This window comes from Pipra filicauda, unplaced genomic scaffold (assembly GCF_003945595.2).
Source record: "Pipra filicauda isolate LSUMZ 115617 unplaced genomic scaffold, ASM394559v2 scaffold194_size2289513_pilon, whole genome shotgun sequence".
NCBI lineage: Eukaryota > Metazoa > Chordata > Aves > Passeriformes > Pipridae > Pipra > Pipra filicauda.
Genome location: NW_024104303.1, coordinates 145,246 through 160,177, shown reverse-complemented (window position 1 = coordinate 160,177; position 14,932 = coordinate 145,246). Strand labels below are relative to the sequence as shown.

Here is a 14,932-nt window from a genome sequence, read left to right as displayed (position 1 = left end):
TACCAAACTCAAATGCCTCCCTAAAACAAAGAAACAAACAATCAAACCCCCTCTTTTTCCTTGGTAACCCTATTCAGCCTGTTTTCTTAAGAAATTAATGAAAGTTAAACAGAAATGCAGAGGAGCTACTACAAAGTAGGTTTTGTGAAATCAAGTCCCCTGCCCCTCAACATCCTGAATTTCTATAAGCACACCTTTCAAAAAATATAAGCCATGTTTTGTCTACTGTAGCACAGGAAAAACTTCCTTAAATCTGAAGCCACAAAGGACTTTGTCAAAAGACTCACTGACTACTTATTTCTTAACTTTTCTCTTTCTGGAAGCTGGAGTATTATGGAAGGGTTGTGTTGCTTACAAATCACACAGTCCTAGTGTTAATCACTATTAGCATTGTGACTCAGTCAGCTGTCTTAGGTTCCAGGGGAATTAAAATTCAATACAAAAGCAAAAAATAGAATGCAGAGAATATTAATACTGAGATTACACAGTTTCTTCAAATTTCAGCATTGTCTGACTATAACTGCAGTGCAATAAGAAGAAAAAAACCAAAAAACCCAAAACAAAACACCCCAAAACTCTGCAAAGCTATTGAACTTTTGCAGTCAAATGTTATTGCTTTGGCATGCCAAGATCGAGAGAAGGATTTAATTTTGATAGTTGCAGCAAATATTTAATATGTGACAATCCTTCAGCATTTAGCAACCATATAAATACATAGTTTTTAACAGAAATAAAACACATTCAGTAGAGTGTAGAGATAAGATACAAAGTTACATTTGTACTTCTTCAGAACTTGAGAATATATTGATTAAAATTTTAGACTCAATCACGCTGCCTTACTGGCAGTACATTGGAAATGGCAATGCAAACCACGATGAAAAACAAGACAGAAATATTTTAAAAAATCTTGCAAGCATGTAATTCAAAGGAAGAGAAAGAAAGCTAAAATGAACAACTCTCCCAGGGGTTGCTTTTTTTTTTTTTTTCCTTTTCTTTTTCTATATAGGGATTTAATGAATTCTAATGAAATTACATGCTGGTGAAAAAGTCTCCAAGGATTTTGCCCATATACTTCAGATACAATTCTAACTTTGGATTTGAAATTCATAATAATGTATAATGAGAAGAGACTTCTTTTGCTTTATTTGATACTTTTTCCACAATCAGTGGGCAGAGAAGAAATGGACTCTGATCAGCTTCCTAAAGGCACAACCCTGCCATAGAGAGCAGCTGGTCCTTTACAAAAGCAAAAATGTATGCATTCATGAATGTAGGTATGTTTGTATATGCTTTAGATGTCTCTAGTTTCATAAGGATTGATGTGTTATTTCCCATGAATATTCTGATTTTATTAATTTCATTTGTTTCCTCTCTGTGAAGTTTACTGCTGAAAAATTCTGCTGTATCTTGGTAGGCTGCAGATAAATTTTTAATCTGACAACAGCTGCATAGCCCTAAATGGATAAATTTACATAATGAAAAAACTGGAAGAGATAGGGGGAATATATTCTGTGGGCTTCACATTACTGAAAATGGCTGTTGTATGTCTTACTATCCATATTTATTGCCTCTTGTGACACATTAGCCATAATTATTACACATTATCAATCCAGTTCTGCATTAACTAAATTAATTATTTTACTTTTAGGTGAGGCAGACTTGTAATTTTGATTATGATATGGTCCATTAGAAAGGAAAGAGATTCCGGCAAGAGACTGCACTAGAGTAAGGGGAAAAAAAGTTATGTGAATAGAAAAATGAACTTTACTTGGAATGTCCTGGAATGTCCCTTAGGCATGAAAAGAAACAACAGGAATAATGCTTGATGTCTTTGACCAAGACCCACAGACATAGAGAGGGAAGATTAGGGGATAAGAAAAAGTGAAACAAGAAAAAAGAGAAGAACTGACAGTCTGAAGTCTTAATACGGTTAACTGGGAATGCTTAAAACTGGCATAGAGATGGAACATCTCCCCATTGAAGAAAGGCTGAGAGATTTGAAGTTGTTTAGCCAGGAGAAGAGAAGACTTCAGGAAGACTCAGTAACTGCCACTGCCTTTTAATATTTAAAGGAGGTTTGTAAGAAAGACTGGGACTAACCTTTTAGGGTGATCTCTTGGGATAGGACAAAGGGTAATGGTTTTAAATAAATCATTGTATGATTCTATAAGGGACTTCAGGAATTTGACATTTGCTGAGAACAGCTCTCACACGGATCTGCATCTTCTCAGACTGCCCTTGTAGTGGACAGAGTTTACTAAACCAAGCAGAAGTGATCTAAGTGATGTAAGTCCTATGCCCAAACAGATGTGGGGGTACCTGCAAGAATATTCATATATGGGCTCCCTGCCTTTGCAAGATGGTTCTCTCTCCTCATAATTCACTCTTGTTTCCATTTGTGAAGCAGCTCTAGAATGCCAGTGATTTTCATGCTGGTTTTTCATATGGATTGCCCACACGTCTCTCGCTCTTGATTTGAGGTTAGTTTTCCCTTAACCCCTGCAGTAATATGCCAAGGGGCCCATTCAGTACAAACAAAGTACTCTAGGCTTTTTTTAGACGAGTGGGGCAAGGACGAGGACAAAAATACTTGTGCTTAAAAGCTTTTCCAGGGATGTTAGGATATTTTTTATTATAACAGAAAAAGTACCTGCTAATCCTTGTAGCTTATAAAACAAACAAAAAGAACCCCACAGAAATTCTCCATTAAGCCAATACTGAATTTAGCACTTAAGAGTTCTTCATCCAAGCCACCTCTCTTCTCTGTCCTGCTGCATATATCGTCATTTTTTTCCATTTTGTTCTTTGACTACGTTTATCTTGGGCAAACAACTTTTTCATGCAATATTGTTGGAAAACACTGGTTTGTGAAATAACACTTTGGCCAGTAATAATGAGATTAATTGTTTGTCATACAGATTGCAAAATATTCCTTTTTTCCCTACAAACACATTATAATGTGAGAAGTGGTTTACATCTCCTCCACAAAGAATAAATCAGATCTGGCATGAGACAGCACGACTAAAGTTACTTTAGTTAAAATGTTTTAAAGTTACATAAATTAAATGTTTTAACATATAAGACTCCTGAATAATAATCTTAACATACTGATATATTAACACATTGCATTATGAAAACTTATTCTTGTAACCAACTGCCTTCAATATGGCCATCTTGACATCCAGAGAACTAACTTATGCCTCAGTGCTGCAAATAAAACCTTTTTTTGTCAGTTAAAACAAAAAAAAGATCAACATGGCAAACAGTTTTGGTATTATAGCTTCATTTTCCTTTTTACCACTTCTACATTTTGTTTTATTTTCCCGTAGGAATGGCTGCTGGAGGCATAGATTTTGATTAATAACACAACTCAGCTAAGCATTATCTTTAAAAAGAATTAACTGCCTTGGTAAGATATAACAAAGCATATATCAACAAGAATATTTTACAAGGCCAATTACAAAGAGGACAATAATTACCAGTTTTGGGCAGTATTTTTCAGGATTTTCTCTATATTGGGAGAAGTTTGTTGGGAAAGTTGTTTTCGCATATATTTATGAACTGATAAGCCTACCCCTCTTAAAGAACACTCAACCATCCTTAAACTCAGTTCATTGACCATGTGGCATATACCTGACACATCAAATGTAAAAATACTTTGCAACATAAAGGTTTCTAGGATTTTTTTCTAACAAATGATTTCTTCTAGAGTGAGTGAGGCACTGTTTCACAATTAAATAAAATCTATATGTGATGGTCTATTCTTAAATTATTTGCTATTATTATTTAAAAGTCATTAAAGCATAAGGAAATTATGGAGGTGTGTTCAGCACCAGTAACTATAAAGTAAAAATTAAGCAGTAATAAACCAGAACTCACAGAAGAGGGACATTCACACGCATTATGTCCAGACATAAGACTGTGGACCCTAAATTACTGCTGCACAGGTCAAGACATGCTTTCTTTCCCAGCATTGAATAGTCAGTTTTTGAAGGGAATCTTACTTTATTATAAAACATACTCTTAGTAATGGAGATAAAATAATAGATGGCAAAAAGGTTTTGCAATTTCACATAATAGAAAGTTTTCTGCTTATAAGAACAGCTTTATTAAAAGTAAAGAGTGCTGTTAAACCAGGGACATTCCATTCCCTCTATGAGACTTTCTTTTCTGCATGCATCACATGGAAATGCTCATCAGAACTTAATTAGAGGTTTAGAACTTCTTCTCCAAACCAGCTGAAGACTGGATACAGTTCAAGAACATGATGAAGTATAAGAACAATCTAAGGTTTAAACCCAAACCTGCAAAATAGAAAGAAATTCTTAAAAGTAAGAAGGGAAGAGAATCATACATTTCTTATGACATCAGAGAAGGGAATGCTGACATTGCTTTTTTGGTGAGTTACAGCTTCAGCACAAGTTGGACAGGGGTCATGGATCTGGATACATTTTTTAAGGAGAGGGGAATGGATAAATACTGCTTTGTAACTTAAGCAGAATTTTTCATTTGCTTGTTTCCAAGATGTTTCAAGATGTTTATGATAGGACTAATGCACAGGTAAATGTTTGTGAATTTGGAGAAGTAACCACATACCAAAGATATACTACACACTGTTTAACATCAGAGTTTTTTCTCTCCCTTTCTCACCACCTTTTTAATATTTTGATAGTCATCTTCATTCTCTTTCTAGCTGTATTCTGTTTCACTTCCTCTTGCTACAATCCCTGCCCTACTTTCTGGGCTCCTGTGCTCTCCCTGTCTTTCATTACCCTTCCACCCACCCACACCTACTGTTTTTGAAGCATCCAAAAAACATCTTTTCATCCTTCTACTAAATTAACAGATCAAAGAGCAGTCTGTCCCCCACTGATTTTATAACACTTTCACTGCCAGAGATGTCTCACAGACAACTAGAGAAAACTGATATGAAGAAACAAACCTGAAATAACAAAGAATCTAAAAAATCAGGGGATTCCTCAGCTCTACTCTTAAAGTATCTAAAAATGCAAGAAAAGCCCTAGAAATTTGCATTAAAATAAGGGAACAGAGAACTGCTGTCCTGAAGTGGTTTAGCTCATCTGATCAAATTGAATCTGATAACATACTAACTGAGAAACTGGACTCACCAAGAAGTATCTTCTGAAAGTTAATATGAAGAAGCATAACAACCTAAAAGAAGTGTGTAGTAGCTGCTATATTGAAATAAAACAGTGACATGAATAGGACATGCATCTTTATTCCACAGTTAGATCAAACACCACTCAGTTTACCAATATGAGAATAAAAGGAGATCTTGAACATGGAGGTAGGTATATGATTTTAGTCTGATTTTGAAGAGATATATTCATATAGTTAGTACAGATATAGTCAAGTGGACTCACCCACTTCTTTTCAGCTAAGGGATGTGATATGATAGCTCCAGTAACATTTACTCTTCCTGAGTCCTATTTGTACTTCATCTCAACTAATGACAGGGTACAATTCTAGAATACCCAAAAGAATCACAGTAACATTTGTTTTTGGGAAATATCTTCACACTAAATGGAACCTTTTTCCAGCCAGAACAACACAAGGGAGGAAAGGTATAAACAAAAACCAGCTCAGGACTCTTTCTCAGAGAGGTTCCTTCCCTTTGTAAAAGCTATTTATAAAACTGTGCCTATACCTGTGGAAAGACACCTAACTTTACTACTTCTATATTCTCAGAGTAGAATGTAGAATTAACAGACAAGATTTCATCTTGATGATACTGCTTGCTAAAATAATGTCACACAAATTTTTTGTATGTCAAAAACCATAGATATACTAAGAAGAAAACTTCTGATTTCTCCTAGTAATGTTTAATGTGATAGTATGTCTGAAATGTTGCTCACAAAACTGATAGCAATTTTTTACACTAAAAAATAAATAATATGCTATACTTAATTATAGTATGCAGTATACTGATGCAGTTTCCCCAAATCATCTTTTCTTTCCCATTCCAACTAACATGCTTAAAAACATACTGATAGCAAAAAAGCTGATGACTATAAATAACTGTTACACCTGCAAATGAATTCCTTATTAAATGAAGGTGTTCTAGAAATGCTGAAAGGTCAGGAAAAAAAGTTAACAGTTATTAATACAGGCAAAAAGAGAAAATAGTGACAGAAATTAAATGGCCTTTTGAAGTAGCTAAAAATAAGGGCTTAAAGAGTCAATATTAATACTTTCTACCCATTCCATGACTTATTGGCAGCACTGCTTTTAAGACTAGTGCTTTTTCAGTAATGAACCACTTTTGCAGTTTGGGATAGTTTTTCAATCAAATTAATGTTTCCTTTAAACATGATTTGGTCAGATTAATCTCTGATGCAATTTCTTTGACTTCTAGTAAACTATGCCAAGAATGAATTACTGCCTTGATCATTGTACCTATGGCATTAAGACAGTACTCTACTATTCTGCTCTTGGAAAATGAAGAAAATACACCCGTTAAATCTTCCTTGGTTTCCTTTAGGTAAAACAACAAACAAGTACAGCTGTAAACTAAACTAACCCTACTACTAACTTTTAAAGTTGCATATTAGTTACTGTAAGCTGTCTTTGGAAAAGATGACAGTAAGAACCAGACTAAAACAGAAATAAGAGTGAATCTTAGATGTTTGCAGTTCAGTTTTTAGCTCAACTTCAGACTTCCCAAAGGATTTTAGCCAGTGCATAAACAGATTTTCAAATATCTGTATACAAAGTTTGTTTACGGTTGTGCAAAATCTTGATACCTAAGAGCGTGTGGTTTTCTCAAAGCTGAACTACTTTTCCTCAGAGTTTAAGTCTCTTGATAATTTCCCCAAACTAAATCTACTGACATTTCATGTAAGTTTCATCAAAATTTCATAACTAATTCCTTGAAGTGGTTAGTGAAATTAAGACAAACAGTTGATAAGACTTTGTTCCTACTTCTTGGGGATAATGTTAACCACAGAATCACAAATCTACAGAATGGTTTTGAAAGGAAGTACACTTTGGAGGTCATCTAGTCCAACCTTCCTCTCAAAAAATAGATCTCTAAGGTCTTCTTAAATCAAGCCACTCAGGATCATGTACAATCTATTCTTTAACACCTCCAAGGACAGATATCTTATAAGTTCTCTGAGAAATCTGCTTCAGTATCTAATCACCTCATGGATAAAAACCAGACAACCAAGAAACCAACTATGAAAAATCTTATATCTGATGGGAATCAAAACAGAAACCTAGCTAGAGGAAGATTGTTTTACTACTATTGTTATTCACCAATGCACTCATTTCATCTAACTGTAGAAGATACAAAGTTTTCAGAAGATTAAAACAATTTAAAATATTCAGTTTTTCTTTTCAAAATAATTCTAAAAGGTATATTCTAGACATACCCTAAAGTGAGGTATCCAGGTAAGTTTACAAAAATTATCTGTTCTACATAAAAAAATTACAGGTTTTTTCTCCTTTAAAGATACCCTCTAGATGTATTTTCACTTTCTGTAGGGTAGAAAGTTTCAAGGATAACTGAACAGCTGGCAATTCAAACACATTGAACGAAAAACACTCTATTCCTGTGCTACCTGAAACATGACTAAGAGGTGGCGATGTTAAGATAGGAAAATCCCAAGTTCTGGGGAAAGTCTAAACTTGGATCAAAAAGCACTCTCGGACCTGCAGAAACAAAGCAAGTAGCTCTTGCAGGAACCCATAGTAGACCATCCTCCGTTATGTGCATTTATGTGCAATTTTGAGAATCAGTAACTTTGTCATAAATGCATAAGGAGACAAATCGCAAATACCACTAAGTAGTCCTAGTGAGATTTTGGGGATCCAGCAAAAGAAAAAAATAAATCACAGTCAGTCAAAAATGAAAGTGACACTGACTGCGTTTATAGGACAGGAGGTGGTTTTGAGTCAGCAGTGTTACAATATTAATGGACTTACAATTCAGTTTGGAGAGCTCAAATAGGCCAAGTAAGTTGACATAACAGGAAAGGAAATATTCTTCATAAGTGATAAAGCAATGTTCCTTGTGTTTCTCTGTTAAAATTTTTTACATCTCTGCCACCTCCCAGTGATCACAAGAAAGTCAATGACCTTCATTTTTTGAGGAAGTGTCTTGGTTCCAGCCAGGACAAGGTTAATTTTTGCAGGCATCAGAGGGGCAGAAGAGACCTGGTCAGGACCCTGGGGTTATTTGATGCCACCTCACACCACCTGCAGGGGGTAAGGGGTAGCAGGGCGAGAGTCCTTTCCCAGGGTGTGGGGGTGTGGTCAAGTATGACATGATAACAAGGACATAAGGAGTGCTATAACAAGGACAATGAGCATCATTTGGGATGTGTATTCAGTGTTGCTCTCCTGCCCTTACCTGACTCTGGGTATTTATGAACCCAGTCTGTGGGGGGAACAGGGGAGGATGATTTTCCCCAGCTTTTACCCCCTTTCTTTCTTTCAGCTTGTTACAAGAGCTTTCAAGAATTTTGAATTTTCTTTTTCATTATCACATAATATGCTTTCAAAGTAGGGCAATGGTGAGGTATTACTGATTGAATTGTCAGAAGTGATAGTAAAACTCAGAAAACTGTTATGTTACCTTTAAATAAGGGATATATATCATCCCTTTATCATAGATTGATAGATAGATAGGTAGACAGATAGAAAAATACATACATAGATATATAAGTGAGTACACTTACACACATATATGAAGTTGGAGATCAGATAAGACCAATATTGACAGAAATCTACAACTCCTTATTAAGTATCTCTTTACTGATAAATTTAATATACAAATCCATTCTTAGGCCACAAGGTCTTACACTGTGTCAGATCCCTGATACTGGGGGGAAGGGGGGTTTATATTTTCAGCTTATAAGCTTGAAAGTATTACTCTATTAAATGTTGCGATTATTTTTTAATTTCTAAAACTATTTTATCACTTCCTGTCACCCTATTTGCTAAAGATTGTGTGTAATGCTGATGTGTTAGTGTATAAAAAATAACAGGGTTGGTTCCACTTACTTTGTGCAGATAGACACTGTTGTCTCTAAACATTTCAGGCTACTTTTTCTCTCAAAAGAGATAGCACTGCTTTGATTGCACTGACTTTCTCTTAGGGAGGAAAAAATTTTTGCAGATAGGTCTTTTATAAAAGGACAACTCATCTGAAGCAAACATTTGTTAGAATAAGACTAGGCTAAGTAATTGCTTTAAAATTACAATTTGAACACTTAGAACAATTGTGTTTGTTGTGCATTTTTTGTTTGTTTGGGGGATTTTTGTTTGTTTGTTGGGGGTTTTTTTTGTTGGTTTTTTTTTGTTGGTTTTTTTTTTTTGTTGTTTGTTGTTGTTGTTGTTGTTGTTTTGGTTTTGGGGTTTTTGTTTGTTGGTTGTTTTTTGTTTGTTTGGTTGGGTTTTTTTTAAATAATTAATTTGCCTGCTTTTCAGCCAGGATAGAATTACTTTTTTCACAGTAGCTGGGAGGGGATGGAGCCTGGGGCTGTGTCCTTGTGTCTAGGCTGTTATTGTGTACGACCTCACTGCTGCAGGGTGGCAGTGAGGGCTTCTGAGAAGAAGGTGGACATGGTTTGTGGTCAGGGAAAAGCGTGGTGGCCAGAGGGTCCATCCACCGTTGTTTTTCATTCCTGGGCTTGGTGAGCATTTTTGTATGTAAATCACCCTCTTTTGTACACTTTTGTTATTAATATTCTCGGTGTTACAATTTTTCTTATCTCGTTACTTCTTCCAATAATTGTTATTATCTCAGCCCATAATCTTTGACTTTTGTCTCCTACCTGACGGATGGCAGGAGGAATGGCTGTGGTTAAGAGTGTCATTCCTAAACCATGACACTGATAAAATAAATAAAGCAGAAAAATAACATTTAAAAACAGACCCCTCAGTTCATAAAATTTTTAAATTGCAAAATCTAGTCCTGACAAGACTGGGTAAAATATGTGAACATTGTATACATACTTAAAGGATCATAAAATAATTTTATGTGCTAATTACTTTGGCTGAGGACTGAATCATGGAATCCATGACAAAGCTACATCTCAAAATGTTACTGAGATATCGAGCACTTGTGTCTTGTTAACGCAGAAGACAAAGTTTAAGACATTAACATAGAAATATTACATCAAGAATAAACCAACAGCAACTGAGATCTTACTACAAACATAAATGAGAACACTAATGGGAAAACCATCACCAGTAGAAAGAAACCCAAAACTTACCAGGTTGGGACTGCTCATTTTTCACACTTGTGGTGAAAGTCCTCCACTACTTCCCTCATCCAGGCTGTTTATCTTCATATCAATCTGATAAGAAAATAAAAAACACAACCCTCAGCAAATAAAATAATATAAAATAAAATAAAACTATTCACAAAGTAAAGAATAGTTCAAAAAAAGAAGATATACCCTGGAAGCAAGGTTATGTTATGGATATACAAGAAATAGTAGTTCAGTTTTTATGACCTGTATGCCAGGTTTTCAGTGTGTACTTTTCACTAAAAATAAAACAAAAACTCCCTCTACCCTCCCCTGTCACACCCTGTCCTAAAGACTGCCAGGATTTCCAAAAAGACATATTCTTACTAAAAGCAAGTGCCTTATACTCTTGTCTAAAAGTTTTACTAACAAAAATACAATGTACAGTGAAGCCACAGAACTGAGGTAGTCAAACCATAGGAGAAAAAATGGGGGGAAATAAAAGAAAAGCAGAAACATCGATTGCCAATATTCAGAGCAAACGTGTGAGTTCTATGCTTTGGTTAAACTCTAATATAGATACCATGACTGTTTACACAGAAGGACAGATGTTTCTTCAAATACATTTTACTTGACAATTATGACACTAGCTTATGCTATTTCACAGAATCATAGAATAGTTTGGGGCAGGGGGAAGGGAGAAGTTGGAAGGGACCCTTGAAGGTCATCTAGTCCAATCCCTCTTCAATGTGGAGCGACATCTTCAACTAGATCAGGCTGCCCAGAATCCTGTCAAACCTCATCATGAATGTTTCCAGAGATGGGGCATCTACTGTCTCTATGGGAAACCTGCTCCAGTGTTTACCACCCTCATTGTACAACAATTCTTTCTTATATCTAATTTAGAGTGACCCTCCTTTGGTTTCAAGCAATTACTTCTTGTTCTATCACTACATGGCCCCGTAAAAACTACCTCTTCAGCATAAGTAGCCTCTTTTAGTTATTAAAAGGTGCTCTAAAGTCACCCCACATCCTTGTCTTCTCCAGGCTGAACAATTCCAACTCTCTCAGCCTGTCTTCATAGGAGAGGTACTCCAGCCCTCGGATATGACCCTCCTCTGCATTCACTTCAACAGGTCCAAGTCCTTCTTATGAGGGGGTCCTCAGAGTCGGATGCGGTACTCAGTGTGGGTTCAAACTTAGACTGTGGAAGGACATCTTCCTTTTTGGTATAGTTTATGACTGTATGAAAATAGATCTGATATTTTCCATCCGAGTTTGACTTGTTGTTACATTGCTGGTTTACTACTGTGGCATGTAGTTCAGCAGTGTCTTATTTCAGTAACTTTGTAACTCTGTCAACATTACTTATTCTATATTATTTAGTTTTATTTATTTTTCTACATTCTCTTTCACAAACATTGGCATTTGAGGCATTTTCTCAAGATCTGTTTCCTCTAAAGAAAAATTTCATCATAGAGACCTCTCTCAGTTCTTTCACTATAACCAGATAACCAAAGATACAACATAACTGGTATGATACTTTCCTGGTGGCCTAACAGATACAGTACCAGAGGGAATTTCCTCCAGTCCTCACATCTGGGTAATCATGTTACATGGTCTATATATATAGTCATGTCTCCAGACAAATAAGAGTAATGGAAATGCTGTTCCAGATTCTCGTTTTTATCACATTAGATATCTATTTTAAAGTTTACATGTGTCTGAGGCCAATTAATACTCATTTGTTCCTGATTATACTTAGTATAATTCTTGTAAAGTATAATTCTTGCAAATAGAAAAAGATCCAAATCTTTTCCTAATATGTGACTGGAATTTAGCAGACTAAAAGAAGAGATCAGAATGATCAGAAAGTAATGAAATAAAAGCAAAAAAGCCCAAACCCCTCAGAGCCCAGAAAGGCAGCAGAGTCAAGAGACAGCAGTAGTATAGACTGCAAGCCTTTAAAAAGGTCTGTAATCAGTCGTTTCAGCAATACGTGTTATGGTATAGTTCAGAATTCATTCATGATGCAAACAAGAGTTTTTAGCATCTTCAGTGAATGAGAGTATATACTGGCACTACAAGAATTTTTTCTTTCTTTTCTTTTCTTTATGAAGATAAACAAAAAAACCACACAAAACCAAACAAAAAACCAGCAGCAGAGATCCTTAATACCAAACCATATTTCAAATTTTTCCATAAAGATGTAAAGACATGATGGGTTAAGAAATAAGATAACTGCTTATGACTTTTAAAAGTTTGTTAAATGTACAGGTGACATTCAGCTCAGATCTTTAAACTGCCAGTCCTAGAATCAAGGAGCATTTATCAAGAGGTTGCTCACTTTATACAAGAATCCTCACTTTCCCTTAACAATATTGGAAACAAACTACTGCTGAGCTTAACATCTGGTCTGAACAAATAAAGAAATTCTCAGGGTGAAAAAATCAGATTTTTGCTAAGTTGTTTAAGTGTCTTCCCAGCTGAGAAATCAGAAATATCTTACCATAGAGCAATGTGAAAAAAATTACTGAGGACATGATAAGCATTTGAATCAGGAGCCATAATTATAATTTTTGAGGGTTTTATTTGTTATGCTGCCATTTTATTTTTTTTATCACAACTAGGAATGTTGAGTTACTATGTTATGTTACTCACTAAACAGCACCTTTTCAAAGGGACTATTTATAAACAAACATACTTTCTCAGTGTAATCAAAGAATGTTGAGGCTTGATTTTCATTGCATGACACAGAAAAAATTGAGATGGCACCTGCAGAAAGAGCAGCTCCCAGCAGTAAATCTACTATTAAGCTATTAACCAGTTAACACATTGCCTGTATCTGCAGTCTGACATCCCCACCACTACCAAAATAAGTGTCAGAATTCATATGTCAAAATGCATGCATTAAATGGAGCGCTCTTCCACATGACAGAAAAGATCCCACTCATTACATTAAAATTAAATGACATATTTTCTAAAAGGATGCTGTGCACACATATACATTTCAGCTGCAAGGATAAGATGCTGACTCTGCCCACAACTGAAATACAGCCTCATGACTTGAACAAGATCCAATAAAGTCCCTATGGGCAGTGGGCTTGAAAACTGAGTATTTTATTAAATTAATCTCCTGTAGGAACCCACTCATTTTTAATAGAAGAATCAGGTGGTTTACATGGTTTGTTTGACCACAAGTGAAGGATTCAACCTAATGTTAGAAAATAGTGAAACAAGATTTCCTATAAGCAGTAAATTAGTTTTTTTATCATTGTCAGCAAAATGTTACTCAATTCAGAAATACAGTGCCTCCTTACCTCCTTTCTTATTCTAAAAAGCCAGTTGCTATTTGATACGACAATAGTCTTGTTAGAAACAAGAAACTTTCAAGATATTTGTCCATGGGATTAATGTATCAGTTCCTGGGATTTCTGTTTCTGGAGAGTAGAAAGCAAAAGAGTAAAGTATCTCTGAAAAAATAGAGCCTTTATTGGTAGTGTTTGAAAGGGACACATGCTAGTGTACCTTTAAATAGATGGATACATTTAATAAAAAATGTTTTTCTTGGGATTGCTCTAATAGATTAAATTCTTACACCATAAGGATGGTGTACCTATTTGAAAGTTAAGAGATTATTGTTTGATAAAGTGCTTTTTTGCAGGAATTTTGAAAAGAGCTTTGGGATAAAACTAGATGAGTTTCAATATAAATAAAGAAATTAGAAACCCATAAAAATTAAACAGATATTGTTGACAAGATATTGTTGTGGCAACCAGACATACAGCATGAATTAGTGCAATAAAAGTAAAAGATTTAAGAAAATTTGTTATATTACAGAGCTTATACTAAAAAAGTGGTATTAAACCTCAACTATAAACTTTTTCTGCTTCTGGCTCTGTGTTGGGGAGAATGGGGAAGAAAAAAAATACATCAAACATTTCTCTTAGTAATGCCAAAATTACAAGCAACCATGTTAAATCTACCCTTTCTAGTTTGTTCAGTGTTAGATGAAAAAAATGTCTTTTATTTGTGTTCTATCTTTGTATGATTACACAGAATGTTAAATCAGGTCTTATCTCAGCCCTTTTAAAATTTCACACTTTCTAATTCCTGCTCAGCATTGTCTCCTAGCTACACTCTCCATTTACTAAACAAGTGCATTATTTTTATCCCAAGAGATATCATCTTTACTTAGAAATATAGGGAAAGTGCAAGTGCTGTAAAATTCTCTGACATGGTGAAGTGTGGGGTCTCACTGGAAGCAGTCATGAGTAGTGACTGTTCTGTCCCTGGGGAAATGGTAGATGGGGTAGATGCAGAAATTTCTACTCATTCACAGCTCATACTGCCAAATAGTTCACTGCACAAAATGAGCTTCCCTCACATCTACGGTTTGCATTTTTCATATTTCCTTTTCTGATATTTCCTACAATGACACCTCTAAAAGACACCAGAGCATTTTTGAAAAAGCCCTTCCTCAGGGATGTCTTAGACTTCAACCAGTTTAAGCTGTGCAACAATGATTTTTTGAGCAGACTCCTTAGCTTATACTGGTTCCTACAGTGATGATAGCAGTTGTTCCTACATTTCACATACAGAGAAATGTAATAACTTACATTCAACTAGAAAAGTTAAGGTTATTTCAGACAGAGCTGTCATCTTAGAGTCCTATTTATTTTAGTTATAGTGACTACAGTATTGAGAATACTACA

General features: G+C 35.2%; 1 protein-coding gene across 1 annotated transcript in view; it reads right to left on the bottom strand.

Annotated features, from left to right (window-relative positions):
* The window catches only part of LINGO2 (leucine rich repeat and Ig domain containing 2), a 303,555-nt gene that overhangs the window by 211,740 nt on the left and 76,883 nt on the right, over positions 1 to 14,932 (bottom strand). The window contains exon 2 of the mRNA XM_039380405.1: positions 10,242 to 10,325. Coding sequence (XP_039236339.1) covers positions 10,242 to 10,259 — 18 coding nt within the window. The 5' untranslated portion in view covers positions 10,260 to 10,325. The remainder of the gene's footprint in view (positions 1 to 10,241; positions 10,326 to 14,932) is intronic.